Genomic DNA, 23,327 nt, shown 5'->3' with positions numbered 1-23,327 from the left:
GAGGGTGAAGAGAGTGCTGGTTATTCACTCCCCCCACATACAATCCCTGCCGGACCTGAGACTCGAACCTGCAACCTTTGGGTTACAAGTCCGACTCTCTGTTTGCTTTCAGCCATATTCATCTAGAAACTGCTTTAAGACAATACAGAAAACACTGCATTTTGCATTGCATTTGGTGGATATAACAGTGAATGTGTGGATGTGTATGAGCTGTAATGTGAATCTGGAAGTGACTTGAAATTGGAAAAAAGACTTGATTGACAAAATAAAAAAAAACGACAAACCATTTTGTTATACGTTTCCTTCTTTTCCACTATTTTCATACAAGAAAGAATTGACCTTGTAAATGATTCAGGAAAACGTGTAGACATCTTTCCATCTCCTCTCACTTATTTGCCATAGTTGAATTCCATAACATGCCAATTATATGTGATACCAATTTCACGTGTTCGCACATAAGTTTTTTTGCATTTTATTTGTTTTAGTTAGTTCTTAGTTATTGCCTTGATAATAGAAAATATGAGCTAGGCATCATGTATGACAGTTGCCAAAGTGAGATATGAGCTAAAATGACCAGATCCTGCCATGAGCTATATAGGAGACATATCTTGTATGTACATATAGGGCTTATATGTGGATATAAAGAAGCAATACAGGAGACCTATATGGCCTGTATATGCACATATATGCACCTCAATTTTGCCTATATGTGGCATATATACGCATATATATTATCATATATGTGCATATATACTGCATATAGGTTTCATATATGCGCATATATCCTCATATAGGTTCTTTCCATGTGGGAAAAGTGATCATAAAGACATTTATAGTGTTACAAAAGATTTCTATTGTAGATAAGAGCTGTTCTTATAGATGTTATATTAATCAAAGAAACCTGAAAAAAAAATATACTCAGTTGTTTTCAGCATTAATAATAATAAGAATTTTTTTTGGCTCTTTCTAAGGATCAGAATGCTTAAAAATCAGCAATGAAATCCAAAGAATAAATGATATTTTAAAATATATCAAAATAGAAAGCAGTTATTTTAAATAGTAAAAAATATTTCAAATTTTTACAAATAAATGCAGGCTTGCAGAGCAGAAAAGGCTTTAAAAAAAAAAACATTAAAAAACTTTTGACTGGTAGTGTATATTTTTTTACATATTTCAGCTTGTGTAAGAAAACAACTACTTCAGGCAGCGTGTTTATGTCTTTTTACAGATATCTGCAGTGTTAACTGCTGATACGTAAGTTCACCACGTTTTGTTTTGTTTTTAAATCGTTTTGTTCGCTGTCTGAGGCGGAACCTTGTATCATCCGCTCATTTACTCACCCGGAACCATAACAGACGGAAACCAGCAGAGATGGCGCGAGCAACGAAGGTAATTCAGTCATTTTAAGTTGATAATAATTAATAATCATAAGCTTGTATTGTTATTATTAATATAGGGTGTGTGTTTAATTTAATTTAACTTATAATTTATGAGATATAATTACCTTTTGGTTAGTTTTTATGGTCATATTTATACACTATAGAAAGTTTCACTCGCTCTTGTTGTTAAAATGTAGGGGAAAGTGCCATACTTAAGTTATTGAAGTATTATTAAGTGTCATTGGATATTCATCTTGATTTTAGATGTTTTCCCCGTCGTAGAAATAAAAATAGACAGGTTTTATACACTGAATAATACAATTGCTGACATAACGAATGAGTTGGAGATAAAAGATAATAATGAAAAATGGCTCAGATTATTGCTCACTGGAGAATTGAATGAGAAATGTTTTATATATATATATATATATATATATATATATATATATATATATATATATATATATATATATATATGTATTAAGAGCTTGAGGAAAAGATCTCAAATGCTATTGTTTTTATTACACACTTCAGTATCTTGAGAGATTACTAAGGTCTTTTTCACTGGAGAAATATAAATGTCTCTGTTTATTCTCCATTTAATCTTATTGCTCTTTATATTTTCTCTAGATACTCTATATTATAATATATTACAAAATATTGTAAAATGTGTTTGTATGTAGATAGATAGATAGATAGATATAGGGACTAAAATGGAGAGTATTAAAATATAGTTTCAAAATAATAAATATATAAACTACATATTTGAATATAACTATTTTAAAATAAAAAAAAACATGTTACTAAATAAATAATATTATGTTTATTAAAATTATTTATTTATATACTATACAATTATTAATTGAATTGACACTTTTTCCGAACCCCTAGATGAGACACATGAGACATTACAATGATCTTTTTCACAGGAGAAATATAAATATCTCTGTTTACTCTCCATTTAATCTTATTGCTCTTTATATGTTATATATTTTTATATTTTAAATATTGTAAAATGTTTGTGTATATATAGATTTGTATATAACTATATTTAAATTCTAATTAAAAAAACTAAATAAATAATAATATGTTTATTACAATTATTAATTGAATTGACACTTTTTCTGAACCCCTAGATGAGACACAAGAGATGTCTCTATTTACATTATTGCTCTTTATATTTATTAATTTTAAAATTATTTATTAATATATCATACAATTATTAATTTAATTAATAATTATTATGTAGTTATTTACTATTTTAAATTATTAACCAATGAATTTATTCTTTATTGCAAGTATTATTTATATGAGAAACATTTGATATGTCATTTGTTATTGTTTTTAATAAATCACAGTCAGTCATATTCACGTTCATTAGCATTAATAATCTAACATTTAAAGGAATATTTCTCCCAAAAATGTTCTTTTGTTTACTCACTTCTTGTTGTTCCAAACCTGTATGATATTGTTTTTTTTATTGCATTTATTGTTAGACTATTCATTAAAGAGTTATTTTCTACATGTACACTACCAGTCAAAAGTTTTTGAGCAGTAAGCTTTTTAATGTTTTTTAAAAAGTCTCTTCTGCTCACCAAGCCTGCATTTATTTGATCTGAAGTACAGCAAAAACAGTAAAATTGTGAAATATTTGTACAATTTATAGGAACTTCAGAACTTTCTAAAATTCTATTTTTCAGGATTCTAAAAGATAAGCATTTATTTGAAAAAAAGCTTTTCTAACAGTATATTGTATAAAAATATACTTTATAAAGTCAGCATTTATTTATTCCTGGGAAAGATATATTCTTTTAAATAAATACTTTTATTTAGCAAGGATGCTTTAAATTGATCAAAATGGTGATAAAGATATTTATAATGTTACAAAAGATTTTAATTTATTTTTAAAAAGTTTTAAATAAATGCTGTTCTTCTGAACTTTCTTTTCATCAAGGAAACCTGAATAAATTCTACTCAGCTACTCAAATTAATACTAAATGTTCTTGAGCAGCAAAGCAAAATTTTTGAATGATTTCTGAAGGATCATGTGACACTGAAGACTGAAGTAATGATGCTAAAAATTCAGTATTGAATCACAGGAATAAAATATTTTAATAAGAAATTAAAATATATTAAAACAGAAAACAGTTATTTTAAATAGTAAAAACATTTTTTTTCTGTATTTTAAATCAAATAAATGCAGGCTTGGTGAGCAAAAGAGACTTCTTCAAATAAACATCTATCTTTGTCTTTTTTATTCTCTTTCTGCAGTCAGCATTGGTGCTGTGCATGGATGTGGGTTTCTCTATGAGCAACTCTGAGCCTGGCCAGGAACCGCCTTTCGAACAGGCAAAAAAAGTCATTCAGAAGTTTGTCCAGCGGCAGGTTTGTTCTTCTTTCATTTATAATATCTATTTGCTACTGCAGCAAGAGCTTGATTGACATCCTCTATATTTCAGGTATTTGCTGAGAATAAGGATGAGGTGGGTCTGGTGCTGTTTGGTACTGACGGCACTAAGAACAATCTGGCCAATGACGGCCAATATGAGAACATCACAGTCCACCGTCACCTCATGATGCCTGATTTTGAGCTGCTTGAGGAGATTGCGAGCGAAGTGCAACCTGGTGGTCATCAAGCGGACTGTATCCTTCCAGTTACAACAACAACACATATTATAAATCTCATGAGGTGGTTAACTAACCCCTAGGCCATCCAAAATGTGGATGAGTTGGTTTCTTCATCAGATTTACAGAACTGTAGCATTACATGCATCCTCTGCAGTGAATGGGTGCCATCAGAATGACAGTCCAAACAGTTGATAAAAACATCACAATAATCCACAAGTAAAAACTGTGTGTTTGTAATAAATGTATTATTAAGACATTTTCAAACCATTGCTTCCAGCTAATATATGACTCTAAAATCCATATTGCTTTTTATAGTGAAAAAGTAATCAAGCACAGATTACAAGCTCCCCCCAAAAAAAGACTTGTGCAGTGTGTGGTAAGAGATAGGGGTGGGCTATATGACCTAAAATTAATATCACTGTATTTTTCATCTTTTGAACGGTGACGGTATAATATCACGGTATTACTTTTTTTGGTACATTTTGGGAGGAGTAGCCTGTCCTGTCCCTTTAGTATGTGAATAAAGTTAATATTTTTATAATATGTGACCCTGGACCACAAAACCAGTCATAAGGTTAAATTTGACAAAACTGAGATTTATACATCATATGAAAGCTCAATAAATAAGTTTTCTATTGATGTATGGTTTGTTAGGATAGGACAATATTTGGCTGAGATACATCTATTTGAAATCAGAAATCTGAGGATGCAAAAAAATCAAAAAGACTGAGAAAATCACCTTTAAAGTTGTCCAAATTAGATTCTTAACAATGCATATTACAAATCAAAAATTACATTTTGATATGTTTACAGTAGGAATTTTACAAAAAATCTTCATGGAACATGATCTTTACTTAATTTCTTAATGATTTTTGGCATAAAAGAAAAATCAAAAATTTTGACCCATGCAATGTATTTTTGGCTATTGCTACAAATATACCCCAGCGACTTAAGACTGGTTTTGTGGTCCAGGGTCACATATAATAAGTAAATGGTAGGTATCCTTATCAAAAAGAGACATGGGAGAGTATTATGCATTCTCAACATATTTATTTTGCAAAAAACCTAAAGATCGTACTTAACAGTGTACAACAAAACAAAAATTATTTTTTATTGAAATTTAATTTCTGCAATATTTAAAACCTTTAAATAACTAGGGGGACACAACCCATAGCAACAGTTTAAAAGTAGACCTATTCTGTGGGAAAAACGCAGACTTGGCAACCCTGCATCCAACACGAGCTGCTGGAGTTAATGTCATTGCACACATGAGTACTGAAGCATATTATTTACTCACCCTCCATGTATCAGACGAATGCAATCGGAGTTATATTACAAACAATCCTAAGCTTTAAAACAGCATAGACTGAACAGCATAGACAAGTGTTTCTCTCCATCAGGTCAAAACAAGTTGATCCATAATAAAAAGTGCCTCACAATGGCTCCAGGGGAGTCAGTAAAAGCCCCCTTTAGCGATTTGATGTGCTTTTGTAAGAAAAATATCCATATTTAAAGTGTAAGAATCATTTTAATCTAGCTTCTTGCTTTGGAAAGGGGCATGGCACCACTGAAACGCCGTCTAAGCTGTTCTCCAATTGAAACGCAGTGGGACTGCTAACCAATCACAACACATTTAGTTTTTCAAACCTGGAACTAATCGAGCCATTTGTGCCAGCCTGGGGAGAAAGCTATTGTAATAATGTAAATTATGTGAAAAATAATGTGTTTTTCGAACCACCAAGCATGAGAGCATGTTCTAGTGCACCCCCCGAAACAAAATAAAGACTTTGTAAAAGAGCATAAATGTAGAATCTCTAATCTCTAATTTAGACTATTTTAGACTAAACTAGACTAAACTATCTCTAATCTAATTTGATCATTTTATTTTTGTTGATGTTACATATTAATGCTACTGTCCTTGACTGGTTAATCAGGGCTTGATGCTCTGGTCGTTTGCATGGATCTTTTGCAGAAGGAAACCATGTGAGATCTTTTGTTGCACATTTTTCTGCTTATTTAAATTCAATTCTATGTTGCTGTCACACTCTTTTTTTTTTTTTTTTTTTAGGGGGAAGAAGTTTGAGCGTTTGAACATTGTCCTGCTGACAGATCTGAATATCCAGACCTCGACAGACCAGCTGGACGTTATCATTGAGAGCTTGAAGAAAGCTGGTATCACCCTGCAGTTCTTGTAAGAAACATGCACTGACAACTGATAATCAACAATAACAATTTTGTCTACTCTTAAGTGCAAAGGACTAGCTTTTTTGCCCCTTTTCTGAAAAAAAAATGTAATGGTTTAACATATTTTTATATATGTGGACCTGGACAACAAAAACAGTGATAAGAGACAACATTTGGCATAAAATCTGGAATCTGAGGGAGCAAAAAAATCGAAATATTGAGGAAATTGCCTTTAAAGTCCAAATGAAGTTCTTAACAATGCATATTACTTATCAAAAATTGATATATTTACGGTAGAAAATGTAGAAAATATATTAATGTAACATGATCTTTACTTAATATTCTCAGGATTTTTGGCATAAAAGAAAAAACAATAATTTTGACCCATACAATGTATTTTTCACTATTGCTACTAATACACTTGTGCTACTTAAGGGTCACATATGTCACAATCATTAAACATAAAGTGTACATCAGTTAGACAATCTTTTCCAAAGTCAAAATTTCTGGTTATGTGAGACTAATTTTTCACTAAACTGTTTTTATTCTTTGTGTTGCATCCAACTCTGGACACACTGATTATTGTTTTGTTTGATGTGTTCAGTTTGCCGTTCCCTGTGGATGGTGAGGACGGAACGGATGGCAGAGGGGAAGGACCAGGACCATCAGCGGCTTCTGGCCGTCCAGGAAAAGGCTTGAGCAGACAGCAGACACAAGGCCTGGAGATGGTCAAACAAATCATGACCAGCCTAGAAGAGGAGGATGGTCTGGAGGAGGTCTATACGTTTAGGTATAAATTCAAATCAGTAAGAGGAAAATATAGTTAGAGCACAATTTCTTTATCTCTGTCAAAGTTGGCCATAGTTTTTAACATGAAGAGCCAAAAATCAAACTTGATTGAGGGCCGTGGGCCAAAAGTAAATGTTGTATTCATGTATTCAGTTTAAACAGTTTTTAAATAATAATTATTATTATTTTTAATTTCAGTTATTGATTAGTTTCATTGTTTTTTTTTACTTTTCAGAGCAAAGTAAAAAAATATAAATTATAAATTTAAAAAAAATATTCAATGGAATGTTTTATTTCCCTTTTCCCCCCTTTCTCATCTTAATCCAGTGGCCCTGATTTACATTCTGAAATATATTTTATTATTTAGTGTAGAATTATGTATGTCTTATGTAAAAAAAAAAAAATATATATATATATGTGTGTGTGTGTGTATGTATATATATATATATATATATATACATACACACACACACATACTGTGTATTAGGCAAGTTGTATTTTTGAGGATAAATTTTGTTATTGTACAACTACAGTGTTCTTGGTCAATCCAAAATGTTAACAAACCCTCAAACCTGAACATTTAAGTAGTAAAAGTGAAGTTTTGGCTTTCTCAAGGTAATATCTACATGTACACCAGTATTAGGCAACTGTTAGTGTGCAGAATTATCATGCAACTAAATGACAAACAAAGATTTTCCCATCTCACTTGTTTATTTTCACCTGTTAAAGTGAGAATAATAAAAAAATTCAAAATTTACAAATAAACATTTCTGAAATTTCAAAAAGAAAACCTCAGTGACCAATATAACCACCCTTCTTTTCGATAACAGTCACAAGCCTTCCATTCACAGAGTCAGTCGGTTTCTTGATCTGCTCAGAATCAGCTTTTTGCGCATCCGCAACCACAGCCTCCCAGACAATGTTCAGAGAGGTGTACTGTTTACCTTGTCTGTAAATGTCCTGCTTAAGAAGGGCCCAAAAGTATTTAGTAGGGTTTAAGTCGGGTGAAGAAGGGGGCCAAGTCATTAGTTTTTCATCTTTAAGGTCTTTACTGGCCAGCCACGCAGTCGAGTACTTTGATGCATGTGATGGAGCGTGGTCTTGCATAAAAATCAAAGTCTTCTTGAAAGATGCAGACTTTTTCCTGTACCACTGCTTGAAGAAAGTGTTTTCTTAAAATTGGCAGTAGGTTTGAGAGTTGATTTTGAGTCCATTTTCAACCCGAAAAGGTCCAACTAGCTCATCTTTAATAATACCTGCCCATACCAGTACCCCACCTCCACCTTCCTTCATACTTTCTTGATTCTTCTCAGATCTTTGGCGGTTAAGTTGCATCTTTTCTTTCTCGACACATTTCTTGCGACCCTGTTGACTATTTGCTACAAAACGTTTGATGGTTCTGTGATCACGCCCCAATATCTTAGATATTTCAAGAGTGCTGCATCCCTGTGAAAGACTTTTTACAGTCAGTTAAATCTCTTTTTTGGTCCATTTTTCCTGAGAAGAAGAATCTGCCTAATAATTATGCACACCTTGATATTCTGTAGGGTGTTGATCTCCTTAGGCCACACCCTCCCTCGTTACACAAATACACATGCATTAAATCCAATAAGCATTCATGTTTATACAGCTTGGAGTTGGAAATTATGGATAAAATGATGATATGGTCAAAATACTCACTTGCCTATTAATTGTGCACACAGTGTGTATATGATTTTTGGCTCTTTATGTGATGCTGGAAATTCAGCGTTGATCACAGGAATAAATTACATTTTAAAATGTATTCAAATAGAAAACAGTTATTTTAAATAGTAAAAATATTTCAAAATGTTACTATGTTTGCTGTGCTTTAGGTCAAATAAATGCAGCCTTGGTGAACAGAAGAGACTTACTGTTCAAAAAGTTTTGACTTTGAAGTGTTGCATATCTTTTTGAGTTGATTTTGTGCTCTGATGAAAATTGCCTAGTTAAAACTAATATACAGTACAAATTAAAATTCTGATAAAGTCATGGAAGTGCATTGGTCACGAAGTGTCTGTGTTGATGTTTGTTGCAGCGATGCTCTAGAGAAGCTGTCCATCTTCAAGCGCATCGAGAGGAGGCCCATGGCTTGGCCCTGTCAGCTGACCATCGGCAGCTCTCTGACCATACGCATTGTGGGATACAAAGCTGTAAGTTCCTGATAGATTATGATTAAAATTATGCTTTCTGCTGTAATCTGGTCCAATATCTTGTTGGTTCTCGTAAGGTGACAGAGGAGAAGGTGAAGAAGTCCTGGGCCATAGTAGATGCTCAGAGTCACCAGAGAGACGACGTCAAGAGGGAAACGGTTTACTGCCTCAATGATGATAACGAAACTGAAGTACAGAAGGATGACACTATCCAAGGTGCAAAACAAAGACAAGTGCGGTTTTAAAAGACAATTAATATTCAGTAATATTATCAGTTTAACTGCACTGACACTATCAGATGAGACCAAAATTTGCAAGTCTTAAAAATTCACAAATGAAGGCACTAAAAAGGTCTTAAATTGAAGCTGAAAGTTTTAAATTGTTAAAGTTATGGCACTAAATGTTGCATGAATTTTTTTTTCAAATTATTGTCTTTCTCAGTTTATTTTGATTTCAACACAAATTTCTAACATTCTTACATTGAATTTAGAAGCAAAATGAAAATAACTAAATGTTGCATGAAAACTGAGTTCAAAATGATTGTCCCCCTCAGTTTATTTTGTTTTCCGATAGAAATTTCTAACATTTTTACATGGAATTCAGATCCAATTTCCAGCTTAAATTATTTTTTTTAATATAATTGATGAATTCTGTAACAAAAATTCTGAAGCTGTTTTGACGGATGACATGCAAAATGAAGAAATGTCTTGTTTTCTGAGAAATTCGACAAAACTAAGGGAGTTTATGCTTCAAGCTGTCAGTGGGGAATGTAAACTTGTTGATTTTTCCGAGCCCACTGGCAAATACAGTATTTATTCTTTTTTAATCAAAACTCAATTCATTTTGATCATTTTCACAGAAAACAAGGTTAAAAGTTGTATTTTTAAACTTACTAATACATCTAATTTTCAGCTACCTAGGCTTTACATTTAGAAAACATAAAGCTAAATATAAATAAGTGTGACTTTCTGTTTATGCTTTCTGTTTTTAAGGTTTCCGTTATGGAAGCGACATTGTGCCGTTTTCTAAGGTGGACCAGGACCAGATGAAATATAAGTCTGATGGGAAGTGTTTTTCTGTGCTTGGCTTCACAAAACAGGAGCTGGTAAGATGCTCTCCGGTAGATGGCGCTCTTTTCAAACGAGTAGATTTTATCATTTTTTGTATTAATATTAGGGATTTTTACAAACTGTACAGCTGTCTTGTTATACACACATTTGTGAGTGAAATCTTTATGAAAGGGCTTTAAATATCTCTCTACAACTTGAAATGTGACCCTGGACCACAAAACCAGTCATAAGGTTAAATTTTACAAAACTGAGATGTATATATAATACGAAAGCTCAGTAAATAAGCTTTCTATTGATGTATGGTTTGTTAGGATAGGACAATATTTGGCCGAGATACAACTATTTGAAAATCTGGAATCTGAGGATGCAAAAAAATCAAAATACTGAGAAAATCACCTTTAAAGTTGTCCAAATTAGGTTCTTAACAATGCATATTACTAATCAAAAATTACATTTTGATACATTTACAGTAGGAATTTTACAAAAAATCTTCATGGAACATGATCTTTACTTAATTTCCTAATGATTTTTGACATAAAAGAAAAATCAATAATTTTGACCCATGCAATGTATTTTTGGCTATTGCTACAAATATACCCCAGCGACTTAAGACTGGTTTTGTGGTCCAGGGTCACAAATAAGTGTGAGAACCTCAACAGAATATAATAGGAAGATACTGATAACAAATTCTTTATTTAGGGTGGTCAGGTCATTGTGACTTATTTGAGCACTTGAAAATCAAGTTTTACAGACCCATCAGTACAGTATAAAATGATTACATTGACACATTCTGAAGTTTTTCTGTTCCTTGTTTTTCCTTAACATTGTATAGTGACTTTTAGTAACTTTGCTTGTTTGATGCAGATTCATCGTCATCAGTTTATGGGAACTCAAGTTGTCAAAGTTTTTGCACCTAGAGATGACGAGGTGAGTTTCACTGTGAAATTATGCTATAATCAGTTCAGTAATTATCAGGAATTGTAATGTTTGAATATGTCCAGTAGTGACAAATTTTGAGGACACACTTTTAAAATGAATTTCATTGCATTACATTTACATTTAGACATTTCGCAAACGCTTTTATCCAAAGCCACTTACAAAAGAGGATAATGGAAGCAATCAAAAGCAACAAAAGAGCAATAACATGCACATCCACATGTTAAGTTTTTTTTAAATTATATGATAAATGAAAAAAGACAATAGATAGAATAAAAAAAGAAAAAGCAAGCTAGTGTTAGAGGCCTAAAAATAGATAGAATACAACAAGAATAGAGTAGCTAGTGGTAGTTAGTTTTTTTTTTTTGTGATAAAAACAAGCAGAAAGTAAATATATAGAGATAGAATACAACAAGAACAGAGAAGATAGTGTTTTTTTTAAGAAAACAAGTAAGTAAATGAATAGAGAATAAGTCTAAAAGGGCAAGTTTTTGTTTTTAGAATAGAATTAGAATAGAGGGTGCTTTTTAAAGAAGGTAAATAATTTTAAATTAACAATATTTAACAGTGACTAAACAAATGTGACATTCTCAAATTCATGTCTATTTGTTGCTCAAATTATTATGTTGATATTGTAGTTTGTAATTACACTGCTGTTCAAAAATTGTATCGTTTTTTGTTCACCAGGGCTGAATTTATTTGATCAAAAAGACTGTAAAATTGTGAAAAAAAATTACAGTTTAAAATAAGTTCTTTATATTGTGAAATGTAATTTATTTCTGTGATCAAAGCTGAATTTTCAGCATCATCAGTCTTCAGCATCACATGATTCTTCAGAAATCATTCTAATTTGCTGATTGGCTGCTAAAGTAAGATTTCTGATTATTTTCAGAGTTAAAAACAGTGCTGTTTTAAATGTTGGTGAAAACCATGAAACTTTTAATGTTTTAGAATTCTTTGATGAATAAAAAGTTCAAAAAACAAATCTTTTGTAACATTATAGAAGTCTTTACCTTCACTTTCAGTAAATTTAATGCATCTATGCTAAAGTGTAAGATTTTGTATTAAATATGTTTTTTTATTGTATGTATGCAGCATGCAGCAGTGGCGCTGTCCTCTTTGATCCGCGCCCTTGACAGCCTAAAGATGGCAGCGATCGTGCGTTATGCTTACGACCGTCGCAGCAACCCTCAAGTGGGCGCCGCTTTTCCCTGCATAAAGGAGAAATATGAAGTATGTGGATTCATATCAAACAGAAAGCGCACTCTAAAAGGTTTATCTTCAGTATGATGCACACCAGACTCACTCATGTCTCCCGTCCTCAGTGTCTGCTGTACGTGCAGCTGCCGTTTATGGAGGATCTCAGACAGTTCACATTCCCAATGTTGGAAAACAACAAGAAGTTCAAGCCCTCAGGTGGGTCCTCAGATAAAAAGACAAATCAGATGTCTATACAGCTTACCTGTATTGCAATGTTGACTTTGTTTCCATGAATTCTGCAGCTTTATCCTGGATTGGTCATTTATTCAGTTTTCTTAAATAGTCTTATTTGGTCTTCCTCAAATTAAAGGTCTTAAATCGTAGCAGGAAGTCTTAACTCATAACTCAGTCATGGTATTAAATGTTGCATGCATTGCATAAAATATGGTCAGTGTTTTATTTGAAAGTCTGGAATCTGAGGGTGCAAAAAAAATCTAAATATTGAGAAAATCACCTTTAAAGTTGTGCAAATGAAGTTCTTAGCAATGCATATTACAAAAAATGTTTTGATATATTTACGGTACAAAATGTACCGTAAATATATTTTTTGAAATTGAAATTTATACATCATCTAAAAGCTAAATAAATAAAAATCTATTGATGTATGTTTTGTTAGGATAGGACAATATTTGGAAAAATCTGCAATCTGAGGGTGCAAAAAAAAATTAAATACTGAGAAAATCACCTTTGAAGTTGTGCAAATTAAGTTCTTAGCAATGCATATTACTAATCAAAAAGTAAGTTTTGATATATTCACTGTAAAAAATTTACTAAATATTGTTTAATATATATATATATATATATATATATATATATATATATATATTTATAATATATATAAAGATATATTTTTTGTAATTGAAATTTATACATCATCTGAAAGCTGAATAAATAGCTAGCCATTGATGTATGGTTTGTTAGGATAGGACAATATTTGGAAAAATCTGCTATCTGAGGGTGCAAAAAAATCTAAATACTGAGAAAATCACCTTTAAAGTTGTGCAAATTAAGTTCTTAGCAATGCATATTACTAATCAAAAATTAAGTTTTGGTATATTTACGGTAAAAAATGTAAAAAATTACTTCATGGAACATGATCTTTACTTAATATCCTAATGATAATTTGGGTCATGTTTGCATTTTCTTCTCTCTCTGGCTATAAATCTAGCTTTTTAAACCAGGATTAGGAGTAAAATAACGTCATATATGTGAAAATGGGTTTAGAGTTTAACAAATGTGACCCTGGACCAAAAACCAGTCGTAAGGGTCAATTTTTGGAAATTGACATTTATACATCATCTGAAAGCTGAATAAATAGCTATCCATTGATGTATGGTTTGATAGGACAATATTTGGAAAAAATGGAATGAGAGGGTGCAAAAAAATCTAAATTTTGAGGAAATCACATTTAAAGTTAATAGCAATGCATATTACTAATCAAAAAATAAGTTTTAATATTTACAGTAAGAATTTTACTTAATATCTTCATGGAACATGATCTTTACTTACGTAACCAGGGTCACATATATGAACATCCTTAAATTTACTTGAGATGCAAAATGAAGATCCAGACTACAGGAGATGAATATTAGTGTTGTTGGTTGAATGTGATGGTCTTTGTGTAAATGTCTGTGTTCAGAGTCTCAGCTGTCAGCCGTGGACGCACTGATCGACTCCATGATGCTGGTGGAAAAGGATGAGGATGGAGAGAGCGTGGACATCCTCAAAGTCAACCACATTCCGAACCCACAGTTCCAGAGACTTTTCCAGGCATGATGGGATGGGGTGGTGGATTTTTGTCTGTATTTATCAGCCTGAAAATATTTGATACGTTCATAATAGTCAGATACATTTGCATCTATGCATTTAGCAGGTGCTTGTATCCAAACTGACTAATTTATTCCTGTGATTTCAAAGCTAAATTTTCAGCATCATTATTCCAGCCTTCAGTCTTTAGCATCATTACTCCATTCTAATATTCTGATTTACTGCTCAAGAAACATTTATATTATTATTATCAATATTTAAAACAGTTGAGTACATTTTTCAGGATGCTTTGATGAATAGAAAGATCCAAAGATCTGCATTTATCTGATTGGAGTAATGATGCTAAAAATTCAGCTTTGAAATCACAGGAATAAATTATATTTTATAATATATTCAAATAGAAAACAGTTATTTTAAATTGTAAAAATATTCCACAATATTACTGTTTTTGATCAAATAAATACAGGCTTGGAGTCAGTATATTTTTTTTAATTTCTATTTCAGATAAATAGTGTTCTTCTGAACTTATCACCAAATGTTTTTGAGCAGCAAATCAGAATATTAGAATTATTAGAATCATGTGACTGGAAAAAAGATGCTAAAAATTCAGTTTTGAAATCTCAGGAATAAATTAAATTTTAAAATATCCAAATAGAAAACAGTTATTTTAAATTGTAAAGAATATTTAAAATTTTTACTGTCAATTGTGTAGTTTAAATCAAATAAATGCAGCCTCGATGAGAAGAAGAGACTTGTTTTAAAAAAAAACATTAACAATCTTACTGTTCAAAAACTTTTGACTGGTAGTGTATATATTTTAGTAACACTTTTACAATAAGTAGTTGCTTCAATATCTAAACAAAAAATGAACAGCACATTTACAGCATTTAATCTAGGTTAATATGAATTTAAATATAAACTATTAGTTTATACATTTTGAAAATACATGAACTCTTACTAATAAACAATGTTTATAAACAAATATTAAAGTATTTTCAAATTGTCTAAATTGATCAACCATAGCGTATGTATAAATTAATTTTGACTTAGAATAATAAATATTGTTCATTTTTAGTTCGTAATATCATAAGTTTGGGGTCAAAAATACAGTAAAAATTGTGAAATATTATTACACTTTTAAATAACCATTTTCTATGTGAATATATTGTAAAATGCAATTTATTCCTGTGAACAAGACTAAATTTTTCAGCATTACTCCAGTCTTCGGTGTCACATGATCTAGAAATCATTATAATATGCTGATTTGCTGTTCAAGAAACATTTGTGACCCTGGACCACAAAACCAGTCATAAGGTAAAATTTTACAAAACTGAGATTTATACATCATATGAAAGCTCAATAAATAAGCTTTCTATTGATGCATAGTTTGTTAGGATAGAACAATATTTGACCGAGATACATCTATTAATTAGGTAAAATTAGGTTCTTAACAATGCATTTTACAAATCAAAAATTACATTTTGATATATTTACAGTAGGAATTTTACAAAAAATCATCATGGAACATGATCTTTACTTAATTTCCTAATGATTTTTGGCATAAAAAATAAAAATAAAAAATTTTGACCCATGCAATGTATTTTTGGCTATTGCTACAAATATACCCCAGCGACTTAAGACTGGTTTTGTGGTCCAGGGTCACATTTCTGATTATAATCAATGTTAAAAGCACTTGAGCTGCCCAATATCTTTGTGCAAACTTGATTCTTGAATAGAAAGAAATCTATAGTAACATTATAAATGTCTTGACTGTCTTCCTCTCCTCTCTTTGTCCTTTAGTAATACAGTGATTCAGGTGTGTGACATTGGCTGTGAAATCCGTGTTGTCTCGGGTCGGTGTCTCTGCAGTGGGTCTCATTGATCTTTTCTTGGCTTGCATTCTCAGTGCTTGCATCACCGCGGTGTGAATCCTGATGATCCCCTGCCGCCTGTAGAGCCGTGGCTGAAGAGGGTTCTAGAGCGGCCCCAGACCGTGTCCGCCCGCTGCCAGACCCCTCTGCAGGACGTCAAAGCCAAGTTCCCACTGAAAGTGGTGGCGAAAAAGAAGGAGCAGAAGACGAGCGCAGACGTGTTCGGCAGCAGGTGAGAATGGATCAAATCAACACTGGAGCTGTGGATCAAATCGATGAGAAGTGCTACACGACTTCCAGCATATACGTGTCAACCGGTACAGATTGTGGTAGACATATTTGCACTGCTGTTTTTTCTGCATGTCTTAAAGTCCTAATTTGCTCTTCCATTAATTAAAGTCTTAAAGAACAGAAAGTATTAAGAGGAGACACTGCAGGCAAAAACACTGTTTTTCATGCACCTGTCAAGTTTGAGATTTTAGGCTTTTTGGTGTTTCATAGTGTTTTTTTAGACTAGTGGAAATAAAACACCCAAAGGACACTGTTAAGTGTTTCTTTTATAGCACTTGATCTATTTGTGTCCATAGATTTCAATTACAATGCATATTTTTAAAGACTACACTGTTTATTCTCCTACACTGAGCCATACATTTCTACTTCAGTAGCACTTACACACACCAAACTTTACATTTTTATTCCTGTCTATATCCTGAAGGTTTTTACAGAGGGATTTGTTCATATATAATTTGCTTGATTTTATACAACATTTTATTCCCCCCAAAATGATAAAAAAATACATTGTTTTCTGTCTCTTCTAATTTTTTTTAATTATGGAGTGACAATTCAAAATGGAGTGATAATTCAAATAAAAATTTTGAACAGAACTTTTCTTATTTTTTTTTTACCATTTTTAGGGGAGTAAAATGTTGTATAAAATCAAGCTAATTGTATATAAACAAATCCCTCTGTAAAAACCCTCAGGATATTGACAGGAATAAAAATGTAAAGTTTGGTGTGTGTAAGTGCTACTGAAATGGAGATTTATGGCTCAGTCTAGGAGAAAAAACTCATTTTGAGAAAACCGCCTTAAAAAATATGTATTGTAATTTAAATATATTGGCACAAATAGATAAAGTGCTTTGAAAGGAACACTTAACAGTGTCTTTTGGGTGTTTTCTTTCCACTAGTCTGAAAAAAAACACTTTATGAAAAAGCAAAAAGCCCAAAATCTCAAATTTGACAGGTGCATGACAAAAACTGCGTTTTTACCTGCAGTGTCTCCCCTTATAAAAAATTACTCCATATCTTGCTATATTTTATATGTTGTTTTCCAGTACAAATATCTAAACATTCTTAAATCAAGATACATTTACTTGAGATGCAAAATGAAGATGAATATAAAGTTTTTTGATAAATTTATACTTAAAATGCTCAAAAATCTGCCAGTGGGGTAAAAAAAAAAACCCTTTTTCCCTTTAAATTAAGTTCTTTTCTGACCCTTTTGGCAGATACTTGTTCTTGTTTTAATCGTAAACTTAATTTTGGTGAATTTCTTTGTCCCCTTCCATTTATTCCTTAAATTTTCTATACAAAGTCTTACATTTATTTAAAAACCTTAAATTTATTTAAAAACCTCAAGAAACACAAAGTGCAAACCTATAAGGGTGGGGTTTATTTTGTGATTGTCCAAAGGGGTGTGTAAAAAAAAATTAAGCACCATCTACTCGTAGTGTGTGTTTTTAGTATCGGTGATGTCATCATAATTTTGATCTTGATCTTTTTTGCATTTTTACTGTTCATAATCTGAAATTAGTAAGTATTAATTCCTGTTGTTGATCTGTGTGTCTTTTTATCAGTGCTGACGAACCAGATGCGAAGAAAGTCAAAGTGGATGAAGAAACAGAGTTTAACCTGGCTGAGATTGCGGCGGGAAACATCACATCGGTGAGACTCTCATGTCTGAAATCTGTTCAATAATATACGTTACTCAGATTAAAATGACTAAATATTATATGTTTATTCCGCGTTCACACACAGCATCATTCGGGCAATTTACTGGTAATGTTACAACTACCCTTACTGGTAAATTGCCGGAATCAATTTACAGGTATTTTTAAAAAGGTCCTATTCACACATGATTTATTAATGGTAATTTACCAGTAAAGACTGTATGCGTGAAAAAAAGTAAAGTTACTTAAATGCTGTTCTTCATGAGTTGTTCATGAGTCCCTTGTTTGTCCTGAACAGTTAAACTGCCTGCTGTTCTTCAGAAAAATCCTTCAGGTCCCACAAATTCTTTGGTTCTCCATCATTTTTGTGTATTTGAACCCTTTCCAACAATGACTGTATGATTTTAAGATCCATCTTTTCACACTGAGGACAACTGAGGGACTCATGCAACTATTACAGAAGGTTCAAACACTCACTAATGCTCCAGAAAGGAAAAAACGTGCATTTTATGCATGCATGAAAACTATTTGAATTTGAAGATCAGAGTAAATTTAACTTATTTTGACTCCTGGCAAACAAATATCTTCTGTAGAATCTGAAGGGCAGTTCTAAAGAAAGAAAATATGATATCTAGGCAAAATAAGAAAAATGTACACATCTCCATTTTGTTCTAAAGTTTTCACGCCCCGGCTCTTAATGCATTGTTTCCCTTCTGAAGCATCAGTGAGTGTTTGAACCTTCTGTAATAGTTGTATATGAGTCCCTCAGTTGTCCTCAGTGTGATAATATGCATCTCAAAATCATGCTGTCTTTTTTGGAAAGGGTTTAAATACACAAAAATGTTGAAAACCAAAGACATGTGTGGGACCTAAAGGATTTTTCTGAAGAACAGCAGGCAGTTTAACTGTTCAGGACAAACAAGGGACTCATGAACATCTAACACTAAGCGTAAAAACACAGCTGTGGGTCATTTCGATAGCAACACAGTATTGAGAATCAAGTGTATGTAAACTTGATATAAATTCAACTATTATTTTTCCTTGTGGACTATATGTGAATCTTTTATGTAAAATAACTTATTCAGATCAGTACTAAATAAAAAATAACATGCAGGTTGTATAATCCCTCTTATTTTAGTCAAATAATTACCATTTAGCTAATTCTGAAAGGAGTGTGTAAACTTTTGACCTCAACTGTAATACCTGTTATATTAAAATATATATATATATGTTTTACATTTATTAGATTGTTATGCTTTCCCTTAATTAATAAAACGTTTCAGTCTACAATTCAATCTGAAATGCCTTTCTCAAACTGTTTTGTACACAACAAGTGAAAAGGTTATTACATGGAAAAACATGTATGACTTTTTTCATTAGACATAAGTAGGAAAAGTTTTCTTTCAGAGATATTTACTTTAATATAAGCACAATACGACCAGGAACATGTATTCATGCTGACTTTCTCTTTCAGGTTGGCAGCGTCAATCCAGTCAGAGATTTCTGCACGTTGGTTCGACAGAAGACCGTTTCTTTCGATCAGGGTGAGATTTGATTGTTCAGTTTGATTTTCTTTTCCACTCTCACTCCTCAACCTTCACAAAAGTGTCAGCTGTTAAACATGCCATAATGTAAATGCACTATTACCACTCCTGGCACGTCTGCAAGGCCTTGCTGAAGATTGAAAGTTGTCTCTGAGAGACTTGAATAGTCACTCTGCGTTAAATCACTCGTGATGTTTCTAAATGTTAGCTGCAGGTTTTGTTGTTATTGCGGTGGCTTTGATAATCATTGTTTGTAACCTTGACAGCGTGCCAGCAGCTGACCCACAGGATTGAGCAGTTGCTGGGCAACAGGAGCCCCGAGTACTACATGAAGAGCATCGCCTGTATCCAGGCCTTCAGGGATCAGTCCGTATCGGTGAGCTCTCAATTAAACCTCCGGATCCAATCAGGGATCACTTAAGGATGAGTAGTTTTTGTGGTTTGGTAGGAAAAGCACACGGCCGGAGGATGTTGGGATTCATTTCAAACGAACTAAGCTCAGCTGGAGTCTGAGGCTCTGGTCCAAAACTTAGTGAGCTGCCTACCTAGACAGGATTTTAGTGCACTCCTGATTTCAGACAAATTCTAAGGATGAATCACATTCACAAACCCATAATAATAATAATAAAAAAAATAGAATGTTTATATTTCAATTAGTGTTGAAGAATATAATTAAAAAGGCTTTGGTTTAATTTAAATAGGGCATTTTATTTAATATTTGTGTGTTCTTAAATGCTTATTAGTGTGTCACTATAAAATTTGGACTTCACTGAATGTGTTATTTTAGTATTTAAAATGTTTATATTTTAATTTCAAGTTTTAGTCATTTTATGTAAGTTATTTTGTCTTCACTTCACTTGTTTTTTATGTTCACGACGAGTCAAAAGTTTTCAAACATTACGATTTTTAATGTTTTTTAAATAAGTCTCTTCTGCTCACCGAGCCTGCATTTATTTGATCCGAAGTAGAGCAAAAACAGTACAATTTTGAAATATTTTTACTATTTGAAATAACCGTTTTCTATTTTAATATATATTTTAAAAGGTAATTTATTTCTGTGATTTCAAAGTGGATTTTTTTGCATCATTACTGCAGTCACATGATCCTTTAGAAATCATTCTAATATTCTGACATTTATTATTATAATTATACTGATTGTAACGTTTTTTTGATGAATAGAATTAAAAAAACAACAACATTTATCTAAAATAGAAATCTTTTGTAAAATTATAAATGTTTATCATCACTTTTGATCAATTTAAAGCATCCTTGCTAAACAGAAGTATACATTTATTTCTATGATTTAATTCTGTAGTGTAAAATGTTACAAAAGCTTTTTTATTTCAGATACATTCTGTTCATCTAAGAATCCTGAAATAAATGGACTCGACTATTTTAAATATTGATAATAATGTTAGCACATTATTCTAATGTGACACTGAAGACTGGAGTAATGATGCTAAAATTCAGCTTTTGATTTGACTGTTTTTGATGTACTTTGGAATCAAATAAATGCAGGTTTGGTGAGCAGAAGAGACTTGTTTATAAAACATTTAAAATATTACTGTTCAGAAACTTTAACTGGTAGTGCAGCTTTTATTTATTTGATATTTATATAATGAAATTAATTTTAGTACTTCATATTATTTCAATATAAATTAAAGAAATGTTAATTCTATTTATATTTGTGTTATGTATTAAATATAAATATTAAATAATGTAAATAGTAATACATATAATATACTAAATATATTGTGTGTATGTTTTTAAAAACAGTTTTATTTTAGCTTTATTTTAATTAATATATTTTTTTTAATAATATAGCAGTGATTACTAATGATCATGAAAACCTTTCATGAACAACTATTCTGTTTTTGCTCACATTTTTAAAAATTATTTTATAGTCAAATATACATTGTTCATGTGTAAAGTTTCCTTTTTAATTGAAATGTTGGGCCCACTTACATCAGATCACCTGAAACGAATCCTGCGTGTGCCACTATTTTTCAACCGATGTTATATGTACACTGCATGTTAATGACTGTTAGTACATGAGTTCAGAGCAATAATCCATTAATTTACTCCATCAGAGTGGAAACGCAGAGCTGTTCAACAGCTACATGCAGTCCCTGAAGAGGAGCATTCCTGACAGGAATCTTCAGGAATTCTGGGATCTGCTCATCCAAGGTAAAGAACAGACATTATGCTAATGTTGAGCTGAAGACATCGTGCCTTCAACATGTGCTTTTGTTTTCAGATGCTCTGACGCTGATTAGCAAAGATGAAGTGGACGGAAGCACCATTTCCAAACAAGACGCAAACCAGGTACTTACAGCCTTCTATAGCCTACAGCCTATAAGAATTAAAGGATTAGTTCACTTTCAGAACAAAAATGTACAGATAATGTACTCACCCCCTTGTCATCCAAGATGTTCATGTCTTTCTTTCTTCAGTTAAGTAAAGAAATTATGTTTTTTGAGGAAAACATTTAACTCTGTATTTGCCGTTTTAGTTCCTGGCGTTTGAGAAGAAAGAGGAAGTTCAGGCGGCTCCAGCACAGGAAGACACTGGAGATGTGGATGATCTGGTGAGTGTTTTGATGACAAGCATGTACATTGTTATATTTGTGAGTGTGATTTTGGTCTGACAGTATGCTAAATCCTTTATACTTTATTAGAAATTGTACAACTTAACTTTTGGCAACCTGCTGAGTTGTTTACTGATGTTTTTTGATGCAGCTGGACATGATGTAAAGTCTTCAACACCTGCATCCATCCGCCTCATGCAGCTCTCCGTTAGATGCCACAAAAACACAAATCTCCAGAAAAAAATTTAAGTGCTTTACTAAATCAAGTTATTTTGTATTTGGAGCGTCATGTTGCTCAAGTTTGATTACTTGAATGTTGCACAGTCATTATTTGTTTGATTTTCTAAAAAAAAAAAAAAAAAAATCTTCATGTACTTTATACAGCCAAATAAAAGAACAAACACAATAAAACTAATTTCTTGATTGTTCTTGGAAGGAAAAAAAAATCACATTCGGGCAAAACAAAATTAATTTAACATCCTCTTATGTATCCAGGATCACAGAGTTGCTACACACATATATACGTCAAAAGAAATATACAAAAGTGATTTTATGTTTATAGAAAACACATTAAACGTAAGTAAAGTGTCTACTAAGTTTTCGGAGAATAAAATGTCAAGATTTGGTTGAAATAATGTTACATTGTCATTCAGTGTAACAATATTTATGTACAAATTCAAACAACATGCTTATTCTGTCTTGAACATATTAAAATGTTTAAAACAATAACGGAGCATGTTACATTTTATTATGTTTTAAATGAGAAAAAAGCAAATATTAAAAATGTAGAATTGCAATTAATTAGTATTTGGGGTGAAAGTAAGTCACCTTTTAATGTCATAAATTGATTTTTGATGCAAATATGCCTGACAAGACTGTTACACTGAATGACATTTTATTGGGTCTTTTGTAAATAAGGGAAAAATGTATGCTATTCATTTTTTGCTCAGAAAAACAAAAATGCAATTAAATTGAACAGAAAACATTTTAATATTTTTTAGAATTAGATTTCAAGCAGTATTACACAAATGTGACCCTGGACCACAAAACCAGTCATAAGGTTAAATTTTACAAAACTGAGATATATACATCATATGAAAGCTCAACAAATAAGCTTTCCATTGATGTATGGTTTGTTAGGATAGGACAATATTTGGCCGAGATACATCTATTTGAAAATCTGGAATCTGAG

The 23,327-nt window shown here is 31.9% G+C and overlaps 1 protein-coding gene across 1 annotated transcript; it reads left to right on the top strand.

Moving 5' to 3' along the window:
- The first annotated feature begins 1,358 nt into the window (after positions 1-1,358).
- xrcc5 (X-ray repair complementing defective repair in Chinese hamster cells 5) lies at positions 1,359-22,575 on the top strand. The gene is made up of 21 exons (XM_073846043.1): positions 1,359-1,389; positions 3,651-3,764; positions 3,839-4,022; positions 5,942-5,990; positions 6,076-6,198; positions 6,796-6,981; positions 9,037-9,151; positions 9,229-9,367; positions 10,144-10,256; positions 11,086-11,148; positions 12,253-12,390; positions 12,483-12,573; positions 14,057-14,187; positions 16,091-16,287; positions 17,912-17,999; positions 19,479-19,548; positions 19,815-19,924; positions 21,639-21,735; positions 21,806-21,873; positions 22,061-22,135; positions 22,287-22,575. The coding sequence occupies exons 1-21, from the start codon at positions 1,372-1,374 to the stop codon at positions 22,299-22,301; spliced, it is 2,184 nt and encodes a 727-aa protein (XP_073702144.1). The 5' UTR covers positions 1,359-1,371; the 3' UTR covers positions 22,302-22,575.
- Positions 22,576-23,327: the final 752 nt, after the last annotated feature.

This window comes from Garra rufa, chromosome 8 (genome assembly GCF_049309525.1).
Source record: "Garra rufa chromosome 8, GarRuf1.0, whole genome shotgun sequence".
In the NCBI taxonomy this organism is placed as follows: Eukaryota; Metazoa; Chordata; class Actinopteri; order Cypriniformes; family Cyprinidae; genus Garra; species Garra rufa.
This window is presented reverse-complemented; position numbering and strand designations above follow the sequence as displayed.